Source organism: Lipophrys pholis (genome assembly GCF_963383615.2).
Source record: "Lipophrys pholis genome assembly, chromosome: 6".
Lineage (NCBI taxonomy): Eukaryota > Metazoa > Chordata > Actinopteri > Blenniiformes > Blenniidae > Lipophrys > Lipophrys pholis.
The window spans coordinates 6,744,055-6,770,088 of NC_137629.1; the positions used below are offsets into that span (position 1 = coordinate 6,744,055).

Genomic DNA, 26,034 nt, shown 5'->3' on the forward strand with positions numbered 1-26,034 from the left:
GTGTGTGTGTGTGTGTGTGTGTGTGTGTGTGTGTGCGTGCGTGCGTGCGTGCGTGCGTGCGTGTGTGTGTGTGTGTGTGACTAGGCTTTGTATCTACTTACATGTTGACTGATGAATTGCACTGAACTTTGGTTGCTGCGTTACTTTATTATTGTAATATATGCATTATTATTATATGTAATTTATGTATTATTGTGATTTGGTACAAAGTCTTTGACTTTTAACTTTTTGTCATGATGATTTGACCTTTGCAATGTAACAATGATTATGTTTCATTGTTAAAAACGTCCCCCCAAAACAAAAAGCATGTTTGGGTTTTGAAGCTGAATCATCTTCACATTGGAACCAACAAATCTCAGACAATCAGACCTGGAAAGGTCTGATGTTTTTTGATATGCTTACTTGTGTTTGGTACTTTAAACAAAAACAATCTTTTCACAATATTGCCATTTATGGTTTAAAATATGTCTTCAGAAATAATCAGAACTAATATTAGATCAAAAGGGTCATGATCTCATAGCTTTGGTAAGAATTCAACATCAAGTTCTTTCAATTTGGAATTTTCCCAAGAAAAAATTATGATTGTTATTCTTATTAGATGCTATGACTGATTTTCTCTGCTATCGGCCTGCTTTAATAATGTATATGACATTTAATAAATTGATCTTGTATAACTACCATGGATTATTACTTCCGCACATTTCTGACAGGAGGTTTATAGGTAGCTTCATTTTTTAAGTTCACAACCTGATCCAAAGACACAGCCGACTGTGAGGTGAACCGTAACTTACTTTACATCAGGTTTGTCTTTCTCACATCTAGTAAAACATGAATGCATGCACAGCCCATCCAAGTAACTCTTCTGGACAAGTGCAACGCTGCCTGAGTGGTGCACAAAATGTTTTTATCGGCTGTAAAGGACTTTGAGTCCAGTAAACAAAGGGCAGCCAGTTATGGCAGATCAGACGAGGTCACAGTTGGCTGGATTAAGCTATAAATCCTGTTATACTCTCTCTTAAAACCATTTGGCTGGACTTTGTTGAGAACACTTTTCTTGTTTGTTGCCCTCAGAAATGTGACCAGAGAGCAATAACTTCAGTAACAAAAAAACCCAAACAAAAAAAGACTACATGATGCTAATATGTTCACACGATGATCTGAGAACGTTTATTTGCAGCACCTCTGGTCCTGTTCAGTATTTCCCGGCTTGTGGCCATGAGCAGAAAATACTGAATCAGTCGTTACTGTCAAAGCACAAACAGGCTTCGTACAAGAGTTGGCAACACTTAGTAAATCATCCGCTTGCTTCTCAAGTCTGAGCTCCTTTATGGCAATGTTCACATACACAATGAGAAATAAAAGAGTACGACGCTCACAAACACCTAGCGCAGCAGCAACAGGTGAAGAGTTACTGCTTTTCTGTCCAATAACTTGTGTCTTTTCTGATAAAGACCAAGGACTTATATTTTCAATCAGCAGTTTTTGTAGCTTCAGCGATATCGAATGGAAAGTTAAAGAGAGTTTGAGTTCTCCAGTGTCAATGGAAATGATGATGATGAAGAGTTTTTGTATGTACTCTGGTTGGCCACAATTCCTCTTTATAGTCCTGCTGGACATGGTGCATCGGTCCGAGATGTCCAAGCAAAATTAAGCTCTGTTGTGTTCACTTTTCCAGGATTGGTCAGAAGTATTGGTCCTCTTACAGTCATTTGTGGAAAGCAGTCCTGTAGTCTTCTGCTTCTTTCTGTACACGTAATGCAGAGGGCAAAGTAGAAACAAAGCTTACTGGCTTCAATTTCAAACAACAGGTACATACGTTATGTCTTTGTGTCATACACATCTGCATTATTATTTTCATCGTAGCTTTGAATACATATACAGCTGGATAGCCCGAAGCTGGGTTCATCCACAAATAACTTCATTTCAGCTTGACTTGATTGCGACATTAATGTACAGTTGTAGTGTGGTGAGGAGTCAGCCCGCACGAGGCTCCCACGCACTGAGCGAGAGGACTGGCAGGTGGAATCTGACTATTTAGACACAAAAATAGAAAAACTGAATCGCTGTACATATTTAGCAGGAGGAATTACGGCCACATGGTCCTTTTTTTCCTATAAACTGCTCGGGTCCTCCCATCTGCTTGGAATTAGGAAGGTCTTTAGTACACGTTGTTGCAGTCCTTAGAGTCCGTTGTTGAGGAGATGGAGGAGCAACAACAGAAGGCCGAAGGCAGCTTGGAGCATTAGACTGTGAGGTGATGCAGAGTTTTGGAGGCGGTCAGACGGCAGAGTAGAGTGACCCACCAGTAGTTCATTCCCTAGAGGCTGACAGGAGACAAAGACATCATTCATGGCTGTTTCAATCTCGTTTCAATAAAGCTGAATGTCTTACAAATAGTTTTTTTGAGTTTGAGGTGGTCATTATTGCCCATGCAAGTCAGTGGTATTATATCCCAGAATGCACCTTGGAACTGAAGGCTGACAATAATAAAGGTGAAAAACATGCCACACCTAATGCTAAATACGTGTTGCAAAACCTTTTGGCTAATTGTTAATTTTGCACAAAAATGTAAAATTCTGTTTTATGATGTATTAGTTAAAATTTATAAAAACGTAAAGTACACACATTATTTAATTCTTTAATGGAAAGCAGAATACTAATAAAACTCGTGTCATATTTACTGAACTGGTGATGGATTTCTAAATAAGTGAGTGAAAACACTTGTGAGGAAAGAGCAAGGACAAAAAAAGGTTTATAAAAGCAGTAACCTTCAGCTTTCATGTCTTGAAAGATAAGCTGCCGTTTTCTCAATGTAGGCGTCAGTCCTTATGCAGATGTTGCTCTGTTGCTGTGCATCTCACCGTCTCCTGGTTTTATTTTACCATCTCTGTTTATTTTTTGCTATCTTCCAGTGTATCATGCTATCAGGATCTCTTGCTGTCTTGCTATATCTTGATCCAGTCATTTGCTCTCTACCAAATTCAGATTTACTTTAACAATTTGTGATTATGCAAACTGTGTGTTAGGAGCAGCAACACACTGCAGTGTTCTGTTTTTACTTTTTAATTCAGTTTGTATTTGTTTGCATGATGCTTATAGATACCACAGAACAACTTTATTTTAGTTTTTGACTGTATGATAGTTACCCTAGGGTTTTCTATTGTGGTCCAGATGTAGGATTTGAAAGTGTAACATGAGCAGCACATATGGACACAAGTCAAGTACACACTGTTGGTTTCACCTTGTTATGAATGTCTTGTAGACTGAATCAGTATTTATCTGACAGCAACATTGCTTCCATTACTGTATCTATAAGGTGGTCCCACAATAGCTGCTTTCACACGAGTAAATCAATATATTCGACACACTTATTTGCCCTATTTTCAGTGCTTTCCATTGAGTTGCATCACAAATGGAAAATAAATTATCATTCCATGTCTGAGTCGAGTGTTTTCTGATAGCAGAAAAGGTTCATTTCTGAGTGTGAGGCCACTGCAGAAAACTGTGACCGTGACGATGAAAGTGCCCACCTGTGTTGGTATCATTGTATCCAGCATGCTCCTCATAGTTTCTATGGTTTCTGGAGGAGAAGTGGTGCTCCGGTTTTCTCTGCCGCTGTGGCTGGGCGTGCTGTACTGGCTGGGAGTCGGCTGCTGATCTGACTCACTCCCAAAAGTCATGAGTGCATTCCCTGAACCATGAAACACAGCAGGACACACAGCAAAACATATATTTTTATAATACTTCAGCATCACCAACTTGATATGTTTTCACTGAATGACATTCATGTGTTATTCAGTCTGGAGAGAGGCCTCCAGTTCTGAATTGTACATTTTCTATAAGTGTCTGTGGTGCATTTGGTCAGCAGAGGAAGAAGAAGAAGAAAAAGAAGAAAAAAAACAGAAAATGATCAGTATTCTCTTCAAGTATCCAAACTGCACCTGCCTCTCCACATCGACCTCATTAGCTCTTGGACCATTGGCACTGGCCAAATAATTCTGAGACCTCTCTGTATCTTTTCCAGGCAGGGGGCCCGAGGAAAGACTGGCCAGAGATTCACCTCGCTACACACACCAAGCAAACATAATCACTATGTACAGCAGGCGTGACAGCCATGCACTGACAGAGGTCAGTAATAAGAACATTAATTATTCACACTCCAGACCAGAGGTCAGGAGAGACATAAGAGGAGAAATGTTTCGGTGAGAATTAGTATGGAAACAAGGAAGCACAGCAGAGAATGAGGAAGGCACAGTTGAATAGCAGGATGCCAGAATGTGGGATTAAACATAGCCGTCATTAGTGACAGCGATTTGAAGTGACTGTGAATATTTTCTCTTGCGCGTCAGAAAACAGTTAGTCAAAGTCAAAGTCAGATTTGTTATCGATACTACAATATGTACAGGACATGCAGCGTTTCGAAATGCCGTTTCTCTCTGTTACAGTAACTATCGGAAAACATGCTGACAAGTAGCAGGAAGTTGTTGTTTGTAAGAGAAAATCCTTCTTAACTGTAGGGTGACGCAAGGCCTCAAGAAATAAACAAATACATTTCAACAGTTTTCATCTGGTGTCAGTGGGCCAATTTTTATTTTGCTCTTTATTTACCACAAATGCTCATCAAAAATGATAATTGGAGTATTTTCACATCAAATTTCACCCTTTCTCTTTTGGTAAAACGATCTTGAATGATTGAAATCTCTTGCTGTACTTGATGGTGTTTCTAAATCAGCATCCACTTCTATCAGATTAGATTGGCCCTATCCGCTTGGAATTACCATTAGATTGAAGGAGGTGGTTTAATCTTCGTTATAATCTGATCAGTGTCCATGTAAAATGCACATCAGATTACATTCCACTGAGTTCTGTGTGTCACACTACATGCATGGTTTTTTTTAAAATAAAAATTGCATTGGCTCAGCCCGTCTCGTCAAAAAGACTTGAAAATGACATTTTGTTCTTGCTGTTTTAAAAGACTTGCAAGTTCAATTAGTTGAGCCGACAAATCCATCTTCAATACTTCTGCCCATCCAAATAAAGCTGGAGGAAGAATCATGTGAAAAATGTCCAACGTAGCAGACAAAAGCATTATGGGAGTGGTTCGGGTCGCATGGTGTTGTTGTGGTCAACCGTCTGTGTGGAGTTTGCATGTTCTCCCTGTGTGTCTATGGGATTCCTCTACTCTATTCTACTCAACTCAACTCAGCTGTATTTATAGAGCACTTTAAAACAACACAGTTGGCCAAAGTGCTGTACACAGACAGGAGCAGATAAAAAATAATTAAAAATTAAATTAATTAACAACACATAATAAAAACAATGAAGAATAATAAAAACAACTAAAACTGTAAAAACAATAAAAGTCAACCTCTCAGACTGAGTTAAAAGCCAAAGAGAAAAAGTGAGTTTTTAGAGAGGTTTTAAAAACAGGAAGTGAGTTGGCCTGTTTGATGTGCAGAGGAAAGTCATTCCACAATTTTGGGGCTCCGACTGAAAAGGCAGGATCGATTCTCTGCTTCCTCTTGGTCTGAGGGACAAACAACAATGACTGATCTGCCGACCTGAGAGAGCGAGGGAGTGTACGGCCGGAGCAGATCGGACAAGTATCTAAGTATTCCCCTTTTCATGCATGCATACACAATGTACTGTATCTATTTCCACGCCTATCAGTCAGTCTTGAGAACGACTGTTTAGCCTGAGATCAGATAGTTGCTTCTGTTTTTGTATCTAGACTTTATCAGAAAAGCAACTCAGTTGTTAAAATGTTCTCGCCGAACAAAATGTACACGTCTCATACAGCTTTGCCTGCCACACGGTTATTTCCAGCCGTGTTTCAAGACATAAATATGCGCCACTGCTCTTTTTGTCGACTTTACCACAGTGAGGCTCCAACAGTATCTCATCTCTGTAGAACTTAGTGGGGCAATGTTCTTCAAAATAGCCCAATTACTCATGAAAGATTTGAAAGAAATATTGGTGATAAAACCAAAACAGTGGTGCCGAGAACAATCCCAGCCATCCTTTGTCTCTTTAGATCATGTGTTTCTATATTTGATTTTACAGTGTTTGATGTTTTAACATGAAGATCTTGATGAAACATGTTCCACTGTCTTACCATACAAATGGAAATATAAACTTTTCTTGGCTGATCAAACAGTTTCGCTATATTATGCAGTATTAGATTGCTTGAGCCATAAAAAAAAATCACAAATGACACAAAATTGTACTCACTGTTATATAGCAACATTATGAATGATTTATATTGTTCCCTTATGAAGGATTCTGAGTGAATACAGTGACCTCTGGTAGATGTTTCGCCACAATACTGTGAGTAAGAAAAAGCAATAAACAGGAGAACATATGAGTAAGCTGCTATCCAGAGCATTATTTATCTTGTTTAAGTTGCAGAGTTTGTTTTGTGTTTTGTATGAACATGTTTCATATGAGACTTCCAGCTAAATCTATTTAATATTCATATCATGTGAAATGTGTATAATCTATTTTTAGATTAATCTGAATATTGATTCAAACATTTTGGGAATACATTTTATTAATATATATGATTTTTACATTTTTTCTTTTGTTGACATTGTGGTGTTTTAATCCTAATCCTTATCCTAATGTCCTTTTTTCAAATTGTACCAAAATCTGTGTATGTATGCCACCACTGTCCCACCATAAAATATCTTACAAAAGCTATCACTTATGGAGAAAGTTTCCAACCAAACTTTCCTATCTACGGCTGGCAGGGTTGTTCAATACTACCCTCATTAATAATGGAGGTCACACATGTGTTGTGCTTTTCTTTTTCTTTTTTTTGGTTTCATTTATGGTTAAATTGTACCTCTTTTACTCAGGAATACTCTAACCCTGTAGGAACCAAAAACAGTTGCTGGGAAAATTGTGAGAAAGTGCAGAGAGTTCGAGCTTCTGTTCCTTTTTCCCAATATAACTCCAACTTTCATTATCTGGAACTTTGTGTCCTGGATGAAACTAATACAAGTCATGGTACAAACATCTGTGAGTGGACGATCACACTGAGGAAATCCTGTAACGTGCCACCATTTTTCTTTATTTCTCTCCTTTCTAGTAATTTTGTTTTAATCACAAATAGTGTAACAGTCACGGTTATGAGAAGGACTCATGCCAAATCCTGTCAGCAGTGAAAAGTTGCCTATTTGTAATAACAAAAGTTGTTGATGTTTATTAATAGTAAAATAAGATTTATTTTCCCACAGTAAATCTTAAGAGTGATTTCTAAATTGCTGACAGTGTGTTGGCATATATGTATGTAGGGATATTAATTTTTAGAAGTCTCAGTGCTGCATGAATACATGTTATGGTGAAATTATGTCTAAAAAAGAAAAAAGAAAGCTTTTATAACTTAGAATAATTAATATTTTTCAATTACCAAAAGTATGAAAGTACATCTTGTTTAGGAAATATAATATAAATATATTAAATGTCACAAGGCTGCTTACTTATGATTTATGTAGAAATGTCTTCTGAACTCCCAGGAGGAATTACCAAGGAAACAGCATGACGAGGATATTAATGATGAGAAAGTACAATTTGTGCGCAAGTGATAAAGAGCGAGAACGAGGGAGTACACTGTTGATTCAACAAAAAGCAAAAAAGATCTCAGATTTCAATACGTCTCACTCCTCCGGCGTTGATGCATGCTGGGAAACATCTGTTCTGCTGAATCCCAACAGCTACTGTATGTGCCGTCACTCCCTCTGCCACGGAGCTCCCTTTACCGTTCTTATCAAGTCTGTTTGAATATACCCCTGTTACAGGTTATCTCTGCAAATGACTGTGATAAAGGATTAGGAGGTTTCATTTTATAATTGGACATTTCAAAGCTTTTACCTGCCTACAGAGAGGACATTAACTGTAGAAACCTCAAACAAGTCACCAGGGTGTCTGTGAGCCCGTGTTTGGTTTAGCTCTACAGTTATGAACTTTAGATTTTCATTTACTTGTTTAATTGCCTGCAAAACCTTGATTCCTTTGCTTTTTCCAGTCAATCTAACATCTCACATTTGGCACAATTCCAACAAGATTCTTTAAGTTCTAATTCCTACCTTGTTAATCAACGCAAATGAGAAAAACAAAAATCAAAAAATTTGTTTTATTATGTGTACGATACCTGTGCCTGTATTTACAACTCAGGTATGATAATATGGGGAAATGATCAATAAGTCCAATAGACAAGCATTTCATTCATTCAGCTTGTCTTTATGCCTGATTTTCCCACAGTCCAAAGACAAGCTGATTTATGAAACACTGTGGATTGTGCATGAGTGTGAGCGCAGTGAATTTGTTGGTTTGTTTTCATGTGTTTTTTTCGGGCTGACCTCTGCTGAAGGTCAACCAGGGTGAGCTCTGCCGCCCCTGCCTTCACCTTTGGCTAAAGGATCTGTAGATGGTTGAGACAACCATCTACAACTCCACTTCAGAATAGTTTGATTGTATTTATTACTTTGAGTTTTCCTGAGATTATTTGATTCAGTTTCATTCTTTCTGTCTTCTTTGTGTATATGATGGACATATGTTATATATGCTTATGTTTTTACAGTATTTAGACTTAACTGTGTTTTCAAATATTTTAGGGGATTTAATGTTTTAGATTTAGTTTTTCATCTGTGGGTGAATCTGTAGCAAAACATTATGGTTTCCTCCAAGATTACTGAAGTGTCCATCCACAGATTTCTTCAAAACGAGAAATTTTGTATTATGAGTGAGAATTAGTTAAGTTTTTATCTGGTCCACAAGGAGATTTAATGCTTGCAACTCTTGCCGAATAAAGCTGCATTGAAGACAGATGGATGGTTGCTTTGTCTTTTTTTTAATCTCAAGTCTGTTTGTCTTTCTCTTGATTTTGGAGAGACAGAAGTATGATGCCTCATTTTCAACTTTCCCGATTCTACATCACATAGACTGTTTGAATTAAACTTCTATGTTCTGCTTATTCCACTTTCATGCATGAGAACTTTGCAGGATCTCAGCTCTGCATTACCAACAATGCCAAACTAAGGTATCAGCTTAAAATAGCCCATCAATCAAATTTGGAACACTCAGCATCTAGATTAAAAACAAAAATTATATAAATTCTCAGTACTAAGTTGGATGAGGCCTTTAGCACAATTCTTCATCAGCATTCAAACAGCATGGACAAATAATCCTTCTTTGTGAACATGATACCTATTCAATGAACAGCACGCGGAGACGATGACACTCACTGAGACAGATGTTGTCTGTGAAAAATCCCAGGAAATTGTCACACTGGTCTCTCTGGCTCCCGCCGGCTGAACACGAGCACCATGGGGCCACGCTGGACGTGGAGTTGTCGACGTAGTTAGGAGTTATCGTACTTCCTGTGGAGACACAGCAGCGGGCTTCAATCAGTATTAAATATTCATTTGCCTTTGAGTTTTTTTTTCTTGAAACATTAATGGACACTGCATTTCCTATCTGCACTGACCTTATGTAAAGCAACGATAATATTCTGGTATTTCAGGATGGACTGACTGCACACCAGCTCGCATAAGGTAATAGACAGATGCTGAAAATACCACAATTTTCTCTTTTTTAGGTCACAAAAGTCTTTGGCTCAGAGATTTTCTTTCCTGTGGCTGTTGTGGTTTTTTTTCTTCCAACATAGTGGAGGTGGGATTTCAAGTGCTTTAATAAATACAAGACAGGAATGAAAATGCCAAGCGTGTGTTTGTGCTGAGGGGCACCATTTGAGGTTCTTGAAATGCATTAGGTTAGCTCCTCTTTCCAATGTGCGGAAAAGAAGTGGCTGTTCTTTTTCTTTTACGGACTGTTATAAAACAGATTGAACCCCACATTGGATAAAGAGTCTGTGTTTTTTTGTTTTCTTTCTGTAATCTGAGGTCTTTTTGCTTTTGTATCTTGCACAATCCTGAACTTTGCTTTTTGGTTTTGAATAAGAAGTTTCATTTCATTCTCCCACTCGCTCTTAACAAGTTTTGTGTTTATTCAATTCCCTCCAAGGTAATGTTCCCTCATTCACTGCCGTTTATTCTGTCTTTCTCCCGGACAACATATGGCACTAAGCTTCACTCACAAACGCTCTCTTTCCTTCTCCACCTGTTTTATTAAATTTTTTTTTTCATCTCACTGTCTAAACGTATTTTCTCTCTCTGCGGTACATCTCAGGTGGGCACCTACCTATAAGCCCTGTGTAGGCGAGGAGGCAGGCTCCGTAGTTTCCTTGGTTGCAGCCGCTGGCAGATGTGTTGGAGGGTTCACAGTCGTACTGGAACTGTGCCAGGCGAGACCTGCAAAAAAACAAAACTGACACCAGTAAGCAAACACATCACACACTTTTTGCTTTTACTTAAAATAGATTCATTATTTCCTCATAATTTAATTAAGAGTTTGCTAAAATGACACAAAAAAACATTGTTGGCCATTGTAAAGACTGAAAGCACTGGACTGTAATGTGAATGTGATAGAAAGAGTAATATATTTCATCCCCCAAACCTGGGATCATTAGTAAAGCCCTCTGAGTGTAATGGGGCTTTGGAAAAATAATGGCCATGACCAGAGATAGCAATGAGCGATAACTCTGATCCATCTGGCTCTTTATCTGTGCTAAATATTTAATGTGTTATTCCAACAGGCTCTCTGGGGTGTTCTAACCAATGGTGGTAGAAAGCTTTAGGGTAAAGCAGCGGGCCATTTTGTTGATTGAGTGGCTGTTTATTTGGTTTCAAGATGCCATAATATTGAACAGCACCGACCCCAAATATGTACGGTGAGTTCATGTCAAATCTGTGTCTGAGGATTTCTGGGATAACGTGGGAAGGATCAAACATTACATCGGCTGGTTTAGGAAGCAGTGAGAAAGCATGTGGATCATTAAAAACAAAATAAACTGAGTAGTATAATCGGATTATTGCAAAATGTTACTGTATCCAGAGGAGATTGCTGAGATTTATTTAGTTCTTTTTTAACCTGCACACATAGTCAGCATTGCAGATCCTCATCTGTGTGATGCAGTTTGGCTTTTCCACGCTTTCATACGAGCAGCTGGGAACGATGGTCTGCCGCCGACGTTCTGCACACGCCGTGTCGGTGCAGGGGCAGAAGAGCAGCTCGTGCGTGTAGTCGGCAGGAACCCGGTCAAAGAACCTGCGCAGGGCCCTGTTGCATTTCGGCCGGTTGCACAGGCCTGACTTGGCAGTGAGTTTGATACAAGCTGAGACATATTCTGTGCGGAGCTTCTGGCACAGGTCGTCCACATTGCAAGCCTTGGCTGCATCCAGGCAGCGATTCACAGTTGTCATGCCAACGTCAGAGTCTGTGGAAGGAAGGAAGGTCAAAAACAAGATATTATGAGAAAAGTAATGAGATTAGATGGAAATGTTTTGATTATAAGAGCATAAGTAATAAGTGGTTAGTATATCTTAACTGTGCTGAGATCTAATCTCTTTTTATCAAAACATGTTAAAGCACAAGGATAGTTTAGATTTGAAGATCAGCTTTCAATAGGAGGTCTCCATTTTTTTTCTAAAAGTAGAATTTCTTGAAATCAAACATGAGAAATGAGCCGTCTTCAGAACAATGATTCTTTCACTAGTCCTTTTCTGTCAAGGTTGCAGCTTCAGTGGGTGCATGCAAGGGCTCAACAGCCCCTATCATCTGATGCGCTCCCTTAAACATTCATTGCCTTTAAGCTAAGTTTGTAAAGTTGCCTCCCATTATCGTATCACAAAAAAAGAAATAACACTCGGAGTAGAACGATCATGTGCTATTCTTTACTCAAGATATTTCTTTATTTTTACACTGAATGGAAACTGAAATATATTATACCACAACTGACAATGTTAAAATTGTTTTATTCTGGTTTAGGATTTTACTGAATAACTGAAGAACATGCACAGAACAGCCTGGATTAAAACTGCTGATGATCCAGCTGTGATGAGAGAGTTCTTAGTCTGATCACACCTGTCATTCTTTACTTTCTTCCTCAAAATACGCTTGTGTGTTCATCCAATTAAAACACTTGAAATACATGTGAAACAGTTGCAACCCGTGTTCATTAACAATAATAAATAAAAGATTTTCGATGTTTGGCAACGTGTTGTCCGGGCAGCTGTTTTCATGCAACATATTTCTAGTTTTACAACAAATGCCATGGACACACTGGTGAATTATGGCTTTGCAAAGATTTGTGAATTAGAATTGAACAGAAAAGCCTTTTTTCTTTTTTACCATTTCATACAGAATTATAACTTAGTCAAACAATAATTTAAACTCTACTTCTGTCACATTTTTCATGTTGATAAGTACAATTTCAAATGCTTCACAAATGATTGACAGTGTTATAATAGAACTAAATAAGTGTGAACCACAAAATAGTCAATACAAGTGAAGAATGAAAAACAAACAAAAGGTCTCCCAAGAATGATTTTTAAATGCTATAGAAATAAAACTTGACTAAGATATCTTTCTTGAAGACAAAATGGAAAAATCAATTGATCTTTATTCATATATTACTGTTCAGGCAATGAAATGCAACTCAAAGTTCACAAGTGATTGATACAGGGAAGCTAAAACTCAATACCGTGGGCTATGTTTTTCAACGATATTTAAGAAAAGTTTAGACCATGATCAGAATTTATTTCTCTTCTGCATTGCAAGAGTGGGCAGTTATCATTTTTTCCAAATGGGACCTCACACAAAACTAGGCTTGCTGTGCAGAGCTGAGTCTGTTGATAGTGACTGGTGGAGTGGCCAACTTAAAATTATAAGCACAGCACTTGCATTGCATGAATCATACACACTCGTATTCATATGATCAAAAGTTTTCTCATTGATTCTTTGAGGGCCTGTGAGTCTGAGCCTGTGCCCCCTCTGGCTGTACAATATACAGGTGTGGTGTCCAGCCTCCAACATGCCCTGAACTCTGAGCATGATCTACTAAAGCTTTGCACGTATAGAAATGGATGAAACACGATATTGTTCCATAGATGTGTGAAAACTGATCTGCCAACAGGACGCACTGAGCATGAGTCTCATGTAACACGCTATTGATTTAGTGAATAACGGGCGTGGTGCACCCCAGATCACTCAAACCTCTGTGAGAAGTTTATGCTAATTGTTTGATATCACATGCATTGAGGTCAGACTAACACTGTTGATTAATGCATCTCTTTTTAACTTGTTTGAATACTCCTGTTTAAAACGCCTGTAAAATGACAGCTCAACCGACGAGCCTGAGCATGACATTTATTTTATTAGTTTTATTAGTTACCTTGCATGGCGACTGCCTCCATTGCAGTATGAATGTGTGTGTGAATGGGTGAATGTGATTCATCATGTAAAGACTTTGGGACTGCTCAAGCAGTAAAAAAAGGACTATAAAATTGAAATCCATTTACCATATATAGCATTCAAATAATGTGTTATAGTTGCATTATTTGTGCTTTAACAATCAGGGGCCTCATTTATAAAGCTTGCTGAAGCACAAAACAGGCCTTGAAAGATGCGTACGCCACTTCCCACGCAAAGTTTGTGATCTAAAAAAATAAACTTTGCGGGAGAATGTGTGCACCGGTACGCAAACTTTGAACCTTGCGCACCCACATTTTGGAGACGGGGAACCTGGTGGTGCTGATTGTGAGGTGGAGAATTGAAGCCAGACTCATCTCTTTTTTTCTGTCAGGATTTAGCATCAAATGTCGGCGATCAAGAGGCTGATTGAGATGCAAAACTATTGACGAGGCACTTTGCATTGACCATTTATGGTAGAAAGTCGGCGTGTTGAGGGTGGGATATGACCTGCGTAACCTTCCAGGTAGACTGGGATCTATAAAAGGAAAATGTGTGCAGATGTGCGTACGCACAGTTTTACCGATCCAAATATTTTTTGGTGCACGCCATTTTCAGCTTTTAGTAGGAATCCTAAGCAATGTTTAATACATGATGCCCGGGGTCAATAATTGGAATATCCATTCGTTATAAGCCACGAGTATATATATATATATATATAAAAAAAAAGTCCATTGGAATGCATCAATGTTCATGGATTGTGTTTTCATCTGAGTTTGAATCAAGTCTGTTGCCATCAAATGATGTGAAGACAAATATATCATTTTGGCGACTGGAGTTATCTGGAGATGGAAGGAAATGTGGCTGGGAGGAGGCAGTAGGAGCCATCTGTTTGTCTTGGGTGTGTTTTCAGGATGAATATGGTGGAGATTTGTTGATTTCGAAAGGTTAAATGGTAAGTGAGCGGGTAATGAATGGGGGTCATTGAACTTGCCAGCAGTAATGGAGGCCAAGCGGACGTAGTCGTAATCCCTCTGCACAGTCTCATAGGGATAACTCTCCACCAAGTTGAGCCCTGAGAGAAACAGAATTATTTAGTCAACTATGAACAGTACAGAAAGATGAATGTTGATTTTATTGAAATATTAAACTTCCAAAGCATCAGCACAGACCATGTATGATTGACTGGTGAAGGCTCCAGTAGATGCTCAGGCAATTCTTCTCTTTCTTCATTCCCCGTTTACACTGGCATCCATGCAAAGGGCTGGACAGCAGGGCGGACACTGCATTAGCGCACTGGCTTCGGGCCCCGGGGCCCAGCTTCATGCTGCCGTTGCCGGCCACACACTGGCGCAAAGTCCTCAGACGTGGACTGCAATTGTCATCGCTCGAGCATGAGTCCCCGGCCACCAGGCAGTCTCTGCCAGCCAGTATGACCTCCAACAGAGCTGTGTGAGAAACACAAAGAACACAGATAAGGGGGTTTTATAATGAGATAGAAAGGGGAAATTAAGGATTAAACAGATGCAACCTGAAAAGTCAGATCAAATGTCATTAAGACGATAGAAGGAGGGGAGAACACATTTCATCAGTTTTAAGGCGAGTGTTAAATGACATTATTAGCTGGGGGGCTTCAAGTGGGATTCTCCAACTGTGTGACTCTAGAGGTAAGACTCACAGGTCCAATGTGCAATCAGTCATTATAGTTCTCCTCTCATACTTTTTGGTGACTTTTAATGGGCAGTTGGTGTCTTCTACTGCTGTTTTGTTAAAAGTACAGATACAAAGATTAGTGAAATACTGATCAGACATGATGATGTGACTGTGTTCAGTCAGATATTCTCAGGGCCATTGTAATAAAGGAAGCTTCACTTTATGGTATTTCAGAACTGTGAAGTGAAAAAAATCATGTTTCGAGGAAAATAAGGAAAAGAATGAGGAAAAGAAAGGAATAAGTTGCCACTTATTTGCTTGTTTTTCTGACCGTCAGGGGTAAATCAAAAAAGCCTTTCCTTTGCAGCCATGCGAGTTTCTAATCATGAATCTCACTGCAGCCTCTATCTTTTGTGCCTAATCTGATTTAATCTGTAATCTATTTCAAATATTACTCTTTTTAAGATCTGAAGGAACCTCACAATCTAAAGCCTGCAAATACAACGTACTTCACAACTGTAAAATATTGCTGGATGCTGGAAAATGATTTAGTTTCCTGCATCACGCAAGCAAGTATTTATTGAAGTGACTATGTGTCAACTTTGAGTCATGTTCATAGTTGCTAACCGGGGCATTAAAACAAATCTGCCTGCTGACTCTGTTTAGGGTGTAAAGTTATGATTCACATTATAAAGTAACATTGATTGGTATTTGAATGTTAGAGATCAAAATGAGGTTATTTCTTGTTTTAGAGTTGGCTTATGTCCCTTCATTTTGTCATTCGAGAAATGTGTTGAGTAGAAAGTGGAAACATGAATATTTACTTGCTATAGGTTTTTGTATGAAGGCAAAGCAGCTCATCAACAAACCTCAATGGCAAATAATTTAACAAGCATGCCTTTGGAATGAGGGAGGAAGTCAGTGTATCTGAAGAAAACTAACCAACCAGAGGGAGAATTTGTAAACTGCACACAAAAAAAAGCAAGAATAGTGCTTACGACTGTGTTGCCCGTAAAAATATAAATTATGGTACAGGAAATAATTGTCAAAATACATCCTATACAGTATTTATGTTCTGTCTGATGCAAGGCCAGAGGTGATTGGTCATTCGGGGGAGGTGGGGCTGAACCCCACCTGGTGTCATCAGAAAAGACTTAATGCAAGAATCTCACATCTGTGTAAGCTTCCTGGTGGTCTAGCGGTAGAATTTCCATCTACAAATCAGCAGGCCAAGGTTTGATTCCCATCGAAGGCTTTTAATTGAATTTATTTATTTATTTATTTTGATTAACTATCTCCAGTGCTGAACCTTTTCACGGGATCAGCGCCTGAATGGTTGTCATAATGTTGTGGCTAAAAAGTTGTGCAGCGACTTTACTTTGGCATTCAGTGGTGTCACTAGACCTTAAATACAATCTTGCCCCACCAAGTATTTACTTTTAGTAACATCACTGGACCAGGCCAATCACGTGATGGGGAACCAGGTAAGGTAAGGTAAGGTGAGGTAAGGTAAGGTAAGAGACTAAACAGCTAAACTGCACAAGCACATTCATGCACTCTGAGAGTAAGAGACAGCATATTCCTCTGAAAAGAAGAAAATATTTCCGCTGTTCAATAAACTGGTGTGCTCTATGTTTGTACAACCACAAATGAAAGAATATTCTCAGAGCGATATCAGCTATCTTAGCAGGGTAATATTCGGTACCACACCTCGTCACAAAGTGAAAGAATTTCATGTTTTTTTACTCGTATACAACATGCATCAGGTCTGCAAAGGAATCTGCAGGTATAGAACTTGCTCCTTTATTGAGTAAGGAATGTCTTCAAGGCTGAAGATATGAAATATTGTATTTTCTTTTCATTCTGAATGCATATAGATTTTTTTTTCAGTGACCGCGTGAAAGCTCGAGAGCAGCAGACTTACAGATGTTCTTTATATTTTATTGCCAAAGCTTGTCCCGAGTCGCTTCAGCCACCTTTTCAACAAGACAGCTTGAAATTCAGGTACGTGTCACGTACATCATTGAGTGAAAACCCTTAAGGTTTTCAGACATTGCTCTGGTGATTATGTTAAAGTAGCTGATGACATACCAAAGTGAAAAGATGAAGTGCAAATCAAGTCGCATTCATAGACCCATAAATTGTGTTAAATATTAGTGCTGTCAAAAATAATGCCTTAATCTAATTAATTTATTTGAAATGTTTAACTCATTAAAAAATTCTATGTAATTAACACAGTTTTGTTCACTTACTTTTTTTTTTTTTCTTTACTCCCCAACCGGAGCAGCATGGGGGGTGTCTCTGAGCGCAGCATCGTGACTACAGAGCAGCACAATACTGAGTGGAATAATATTAAGGCAGAACTTTTCAGGTTTCGTTTAAAAACATACCTGACGGCTGATTGAGAAAGTGAAAGTCATTAGCTTTACTTTGTAAAGCCGAATTCAATGACCACAGAAGTAATTCTGCAGCAAAACAGCAGGTTGGCATGTTGGCTGACCATTAGCCACCAAACTGCTAAAGCTGGCGGAAAGACTTGCAGGTAAAATATTATATTTTACCTGCAAGTGTGTGTGTGTGTGTGTGTGTGTGTGTGTGTGTGTGTGTGTGTGTGTGTGTGTGTGTGTGCGCGCGTGCGCGCAAGTGGTTTTCCCTGAATCCATTACAAGCTTCAGTCTTCAGTAGATAACAATGCAATTAATTGCAATTAATTACTGAAAATTGTGCCATTACCTAGTGAGTTTTTTTAATCGATTGACAGCACTAGTTCAATCATGAAGAAAGACAGGTTTACTTTCTCAAGCTACTATATGATGTTATGGAGTGTTCTTTTTTTTCAGCTCACAATGACTCTGGGTTGACTCCAGGCTTCTAACAATTTTTGTAGCACGTCAGAGAGGGAGACTCTCTGACGTGCTGACTTATGGCCATTGTCAGCAGGGCTTGGTTTTCAATTTCCATTACCCTAACTCAGTGTAAGTGTATAAAGTGTATCATGCATTTTGGATAAGTTGTTAAAAATGCATTTACAATATTCGTACAATTACTTCCGTATTTATTTTCTGACATATTTACATATTTACAAGATGAAAATATCTATAGCAGTATTCTTAAAAGAGCTACTTGCTTGGTTGAATCTGCTTCTTCAGATTTGAGATTCTGTATTCACACCAGTTAAAAACTTTCTGGCTGTTTATTGGTCAGTCAAGACATGTGATTGATTACAAGCAAATGTTGCTGTAACGTGACTGAGAGCTGATAGTAAAGACTGTTCCAGCAAATACCCGTCTCCATCTTGCGTGTACCATACCAGCACGCATCAAACCCTCATGTTACATTTGGAAAAGTGGATATGAAATACAAATGCGTGGGAAAACAGTTTGGCTTTTGGACATTTGTGAATGCTTTCTCACAAATTCAATGTGTTGGGTGCAAACTATACGTTCAAATGTAATGTCTCTCAATTAGAAAAGGATGGCCGCAAACATTAAGTGGTAATTAGAAACAAACTGTCAAAGCAAATCCTGCACATGAATTAATAGAAGCTCTTGTTAAAGAAAAAGGTATACCGGACTTCATGAGTAGAAAATTAATATTTTCTCCATAAATATATTTAGTTCGTCATTCAACTAAAATGCTAGTGCAAATCAATGATTTAGCATTTTTAAATCAGATTCTTCTGAGGAGTGGTCCTGCTGTTATTCTGAGGAAATATTCCAAAGCATGTGATCCTCTTGTTCCTATTATTCAAAAATAGTGAATTGATAGCACCTCTGCTGTTTGTCATATTGAGGTTTACCCCATCTGCTCAAATCCGAATTTTCCCATTTCACGCTGCTTTCATCGGCTTACATTGTTCGTATTTCTGAGGCGTTATTGTTCCAAGGCGGCATTTTTTGATCTCTAAAACACACACATGCCCACTCAGGAACAAGATAAGAAACAACACATTTACCATTCTGTCAGCGTTATGCTATCAATTACATCTGCCTCCAAAGCTGGATCTTTACTCAAACCCCTACAGGTGTATCGAGTCCCTCACAATTCAGGAGTTATGTAGACTCACTTCCGCTACACGCAGCACATGTCAGATAAGTGCATCCAACACAGACATGTGGATGCTGAGGGGGGGAAAGCAGTTCCAACCAATTGCCAATGTCCTGGAAGGCCAGATGGTCAGTTGCAAATTCAAGGCCAAAATCCCAGGCCGTTTCTCTGCAGCTATGTGTGTCAGTTTGTGCTGCCTGGGCAGAAGCTGGAATAGACGCCATACATCATGAATGCAAATGAGTCACTTGATTTGACATTTCCAATAAGCCTGTCTCAGTCTACCAGTAGGTTTAGCCAATTAACCATGTCAGTAATCAATGTGTTCTGAGGCTCAGTTAAGTCCTCAGTTTCCCTGCCACATAAATCACAGACAGATTAGCTGATCAGTTACCCTTGTGCGCCGGCTTAATGGTCCACTTCAAGAGAGATAAAATGGAAAATGAAACTTAATGAAGTCGGCTGGAATGTTACCTTCACTTCCGTGTACCGACAAAGCCGCCAGGCTGACGGGGAGAAGCATTGGTGCACTTGATGAGGATCTTTGTTTCACTGCTCTTAAAGTTTGTAAATAATAAATCATTATGGATGGATTAAAGCTAGAACATTAAAGTGACAATCATTCGGCAGTGGTGTTGGGAAACATGATGCAAGTCATTTAAATGGAAGAGCTAATCTAGCACATTCATTGCTACCCTCTTATGCAAGCAAAAAAAAATTAAACAGTGCTCTGGCAAACTGTTTTTGTTAGACATCTGCACCTTTATGAGCGTGTGGGAGAGAGGAGCAGAGGAGCTTTGGTGGTCATTTGGGATTAAATGCTTTTTATTGCAGTACTCTGCAGGGTTGTTGTTTTTGTTCAGGCTGATATCTGGAAAAAGCTTAAATTCTAAAATAATACAATAGAAATAACATGGAAGTAAATATCTTTTCCAACATTTTCTAAAACTGGTCAAATCAATCAAAGCTGCTCAACAGCACAACTTTGTCAAAACTTCTTAGATGTTTCCTCGTTACACACTGACTCACAATCTACAATCTGCAGTGTCTTCAGCTTATTTCCAACACAGATCATCTGCCTCACTGGGTCATTAGAGCGATCCTCGCTCTCAAGCTTTGGTTCCTCCTCTTCCTTCCATTGCATGTCAGCCTCACTGCCATCAAAAGCATTTCACATGCAGCATTTCTATTTATTTCTTCATTCTTGTTAATAACAACATCCTGGCTTATCCACCCCTGGTATGATCAGCAAGTTCAAATTCATTATATGCACCTGATGTTGGACACGGTTCACTCCACTGATTACATCCTGCACATTTCTCTTGTTTTTCAGGCTTACGTATTTCCAGGAAAAGAAAACTTGTCTTAGACATGGACCAATATGTACTTTTCAGCAAAACACTACTTATAATGTGAATCTGGAATAGGTTTATCCATTATAACAACACTCAGGTCTGTTTTCATCTGTTGGCACTGCTTCCTGTGCTGTAGTCACCACACACCAGCACCAGTCAAATATGTGTTTCAGGGTCTGACTCGACAGAACAGCTGGGCGAATTTGCAAAGATGGCAAAGCGGTAACTTCATTAAATATTTAGATCTCCAGACACAGTGTCACACTTATTCACAATCTTTAGGTGTCAGTGAGGATTTGTTGCCACTTACAGTCATGTTAATATGAATAAGTTATCTTCTAATATCTTTCGATGACCCCATCTGTAACAAGACATTTTAAGAAAAAAAAGCTCATTTAAACTAATTTAAAATAGTTTTTTTTTTTATATTTCTATTATTCAGACCAGCATAGATTGTTGTACCTCCTATACCAGCTAAATTTAATAGGAATCATTTGTCCAAATAATGCAACCTTCACTTAGGCTATGTTCACGCTGCAGGTCAATTTCTTGCTGGGTTCTGATTTCTTTGTGTGATCGTTCATGCTACATTTTAACCTCCATGTGACTGCAATATGAATGTTATCCGGCCTCAAAGTGACCCGCAGGTGCAGAAGAAGGCATGACGTCATGCTGAGGATGCTGCTTAAGTAAATATGGCTGGAGATTCCCAGACACAAAACCTCAATTTTTCCAAAGATTAATCTCGTCACCCTTTGTCTACCATGTTCATTTCTTCCATGTGTTTCCTCACCCATTTCGGCAAGGCCGCCTCCTCCAGCCCAGACTTGTGACGTCAGTCTATGATAGTCATATACATGCGACTTGACCATTCAGACAGTGGTCACATTGAAAACATCAGATAAAGATCTGATTTGGTACCACATATGATCAAGGACTGGGTCTGGTGGGCAAAAATCAGACTTGCAAAGTTCACACTGTCACAAGACAGATCGGATATGGTCACTTCTGAGCAGAACATCAGATGTGGATCACATTTGCCTGCAGTGTGATGATCAAAAATGTGCTTTTCTTCATCAAGTTGACAAAAAAGCCTCACCAAGCACCAGTTGACTGGAGTCACACAGACAACATTGTATGAAGTCCAAAATCACAGCAGCAACGGCTGCCGACTGCAGGACAATAACTTTAATATAAGATCTGACCTGACCCATAATTCTATACGCACATGTTGGGCAGTTATGACAATTTCTTATTTTACTCATTTGAACACCTAAAGGCTCAATTCAGGTCTGCAGAAAAGAAGAACTTCCACTTTTGATTATTAACAATTATCATTATCATTTATCAATCATTTTTATTTAAAAAAAAATTCAGAAGATGTTTTCCTTTATCTCTGAGATTGTCTTGTTTTTATGTTAAAAAAATACAACTTTAAAATAGGTCTTACCAAGACATAATGTCAAAACTAATATATGGGACAATCTAGTGGTAAAACAAACATTTCAGTCTCACTAAACAGGTTGTATGACATGAGCAACAGAAACTGAACAGACAAACCATCAAAGACACAGACTGAGCATTTAACACAGGTGAAAACTACTGACAGCGTAATGAGAGAGAGAGCACACAAGACACGGGGTGATTGGAGAGGGCACATGAAACCATGCCACAAACACACTGTAAAAGCAGACAGCACAAAGACATCGATATAAATCCCAAAAATATGTAGATCAAATTGTCAAAACGAGATAAAAGCATAAACAATGAGAAAGAGACAGAAAACATAAGAAACCATGAAAGTCACAAGGAAAAATCCTGATCCCAGAACAAAAACCTACAGCTATGATAATGTATTTGTAAAGTAGAGTTACTTTGAATATTTATTGTATATTTGCCCTGGAGCTGTCCATGTAAGATGAAGACACTTCTGTAATAAAGGTATCCTTCATTAGCTTCACAATAAAGAAAAAATACCACTCAAGGAGAAAACGATGTTGCTTGGTCAGCATGGAAATAGTGTATGCTGTATCTGTTGCTTGACTGTGATGCAAGCAGTGTAATTTTGCTCACTGCAACAACAAATCCAACATCCTAATATCACATATTTTGGTGACATTTCTGTGTCAGGCACTATATGATAACTGACACCTTTCAATAAAGTTGACCTCTTCTTAACATCCACATTCCGGTTCTGTTCTAACACTTTTCTTGTTCATAAGACTGTTGAAGACTTTAATAAACGTCAAGCCATCTGTTCAGAAAGTGCCTTTTATAGTGTGCTCGGTATAATCTTTTGAAATATTCACTTGAGTCAAGAGAAGAAAGGCACTCATGATAATATGTGGGTTTTAGCTTTTAAAGCTATTCATCAAAAGTCATTAAAATGTAAAGGGTTCGGGGAAGAAAATTTTAATAAATATCCAAATGGATATTAAATACGGTATACACTTATTCTTCATTGACCTCCTGATAGTCACATTGAACTTTGTGACATAATTTCAGCTTGTCGGCCTCAACCAACTATGAAATTGATGAAGGCTTTTATGTGTGGTGTCAGAATCAGTTGTCAGAGGTCAATATGGAAGTTCTCGGCATACATGAACATGTAATGTGTTTTGAATGTATAAAGCATTTCAACAGCAACACAGCCTTTATATTATTTTTGATATCCTACGTAAGATGCCTCTATTTGCTTTTATGGCACAAAATTGGCAATTCCCGACATCAAAGCAAAGCAGATTGAATTTAGTGAAATGAGACTGCAAAATATCCATCCACCCGGCAGAAAGAAATGTCAGCTACAGTTATTCTTCATGTAGGACATCAAACAAATGGTGTGCAAAGACCCAGAGAAGCCCAGCAATTTAGCTTCAAAAGTTTTCAAAAGACAAGCTTTCACACTTTCAGCATTATGCATTGAGGTTATACTATAAACACATACGAGCTTATCTCTCTCTCTCTCTCTCTCTCTCTCTCTCTCTCTCTCTCTCTCTCTCTCTCTCTCTCTCTCTCTCTCAAAAAAAAGATCCATTCAGTTGAACCTTTGCCAACATTTTCATCTTGGCGGATGTTATCAGATAAGACTTCCCATATAATATATCTACCCATGCAGAGCTACAGACAAAAGAAATGTTGTCGTGAGACTAAACAATCAAACATATAATACATGTAGAGTGTGCATTAACTTTGTCAATCAATGAGTACAGGTATGTTAGGATTTATGTTTGATTATTAGCATTAAATTATTGTAAGTAATAGATGACTGAAAGTAATAAATCACTGGAAGTAATTTATGAAAAATTTAAATCATTAATGGAAGTAAACGGTCATTTACTCATTAACAACTCCTAAAGTAATTGAGTAATTACTTAAAAGTTCATTAATTATCCAAAATAATTTATTAATGGAAAATTATTAAGTTGCATAAATGTGTAATTTATTTATTAATAATAAAAAGGGGGGGCACCACCAGATAAACTGGAAATAGCTAATACCAAAATATCAGTCTCATTTGTAAAAAGGTTTATTTAAGTTAGTTAATATTTCTGTGTAAAAACATAACAATCTTAAATAAAAGGGGAAGGTGTGAGATCCGAGCACAGACTGTTACAAACCAGTGAATTGTCAACAATAACTACACAATAATCACCAAGAATCGTTCAATTCAGCTAACAGGCATTTATTAACAAAAACGTATTAATCCTCGAACCTCGAACGTCCACCAGGTGGAGGCAGACGTTGGCGGGTCAGTGTGGTGACCGTGACGACCACTAGGGGCGTGCAGTGGCGCGCAGAGGGAGCACGCAATGACTTGATGCGTCCACCAGGTGGACGTCAAGCGGGATTGCAATGACCCACGTGACCACTAGAGGCGTTTGACTCGCTCTTTCTGGGGCTGCGGTTGCTTATCGACCAGATAAACACGACATTGGTCATGCGTGCATGCGTGAGGGCGGTCTCGGAGCGAAGCGGTCTCAGCTACAGTAAACGAACGGGTGGTTCCGTTGGCCCGGTTCTGAGCACCGGAGTTCTAAGTGGATGTCGGGACATGCAGTTACAACTCTGGTGATCGATGCAGATGTGGTATAGCAGCACCACATAGCAGTTTGGTTGCTAGCTGTGGCTGTGTGTGTGTGTGTGTGTGTGTGTGTGTGTGTGTGTGTGTGTGTGTGTGTGTGTGTGTGTGTGTGTGTGTGTGTGTGTGTGTGTCAGCTTATCTTGATCAGATAACACGAGCGCAGGGGAAGCGCAGACTCGGGTTAGTGAAAGTGGGGGAGATGAGAAAGGGGGGAGAGAAGAGAAAGACAGAGGATTCTAGCGAAGTTTGTTCCGCAACCCGGTTCTCCACACAGAGATCCCAGTGGGCCTGGAGCTCACTTGGACCTCTGTTTCTGAGGTGGAAAACCTCAGACCGTACACGAACATATGGGCTACGATGGCTTTATCAGCGGCACATTGAAACACATTGCATGTTAGCTTCACGCAAATCTAACAATTTCTGCCCAGACAAAGCTCTTACTGTCTGGTGGTGCTGTGCTGGACAGCACCGGTGGTGCTGTGAGTTCTGTGAGGCAGCGGTAGCTGGTTGTTACCGGGTCTGAATTCAGCGTCCTAAATTAAAAGGCCTGGCTTCAGCAGCAGGAGTGGACAGCGAGGTAGCTGAAAGGGGGAGAGGAAACGCCGGCTCGCGTCTCCAGAATCCCCAAAAAAGGAAAAAGGAAAAGAGAAGAAGCAGTCCAAACTATGTCCTGCTCGTCCAGCGGGCTGACGTTGGTTCGGTACCTTGGGTCCACTTGGTGCTCTCTTTACCGTCCCGAGGGAGCAGAGACGTGTGTCCCTCTCGGTGGCTGGGATGAGAAGCAGGGAGCAGTTGGTAGGAAAGGAGTTTCACCAAGCTTGAATTTTGGACCCCTGTGGTGTCCGGGCCGGGTTCGACCATTGCCATTGGCCGCCAACCTCGGGGTTGGAGACTTCCTGGGGCCTTTGGCTTCCTCCCTGCTGTTTTATGGGCTGTTCATTGTTCCTGGTGTTTCTCCTCTCAGGGTGAAACCGCTTGGAGGAGTTGAATGGAATCTTAAGGCCCAACATCCCCCCTTTGTTCCGAAGAGTGGGATACTGGATGCAGTCTTTGGAGCAAACCTGGACCATATAGTCCATATGATCCGTGGAGTCCATGTGAACGTCCGAATGTCCTGGAAAACATCATGTCCACAACAGTCCAACTGTTCATACAATTCATGTGCAAGGCTAATGTCTGGGCAGACAGAGAGACCAGTCTGGGCAGACTTTTAACTTCTTTTCTAACTACCTACAACCACAATACTCATTTCGTACAGTTTGCCAAACATGAATGAAAATGAAGTACCAGAGTTGAAGAAAGGAAAGGGAAAGGGGGACAGGTTGTTAGAAAATAGTTAGTAGGCTCCTCCCACACCTCCCGGAGGATTGGGATTAGCTCGCGACATGTTTGTGGAACAGTTTACAAAAGCGGAGGTACCGGATGCAGGGAATCGAGTCTGAGCTGTAAAATTTGGATGTGATTGCACCTGGTGTGTGCAACGACATTGGCGATGGTTCACCAGTAAGCAAGCGTCCAAGAGCCATCAGCCGTCTGGGGGGTCTTGGTGCATCTGCTCCGGCTAGGAATGAGAGAGTGAAGTGTGGTGTG

General features: G+C 39.4%; 1 protein-coding gene across 2 annotated transcripts in view; it reads right to left on the reverse strand.

Moving 5' to 3' along the window:
- Positions 1-1,135: 1,135 nt before the first annotated feature.
- The window catches only part of LOC308111472 (GDNF family receptor alpha-4-like), a 66,865-nt gene continuing 41,966 nt past the window's right edge, over positions 1,136-26,034 (reverse strand). For both annotated transcript variants that reach the window (XM_080466384.1, XM_080466383.1), the window contains 7 exons: positions 14,481-14,756; positions 14,303-14,383; positions 10,990-11,335; positions 10,201-10,310; positions 9,246-9,380; positions 3,531-3,691; positions 1,136-2,324 (listed from right to left, as the gene is read on the reverse strand). In XM_080466384.1, coding sequence (XP_080322510.1) covers positions 2,181-2,324; positions 3,531-3,691; positions 9,246-9,380; positions 10,201-10,310; positions 10,990-11,335; positions 14,303-14,383; positions 14,481-14,756 — 1,253 coding nt within the window. In that variant the 3' untranslated portion in view covers positions 1,136-2,180. The remainder of the gene's footprint in view (positions 2,325-3,530; positions 3,692-9,245; positions 9,381-10,200; positions 10,311-10,989; positions 11,336-14,302; positions 14,384-14,480; positions 14,757-26,034) is intronic.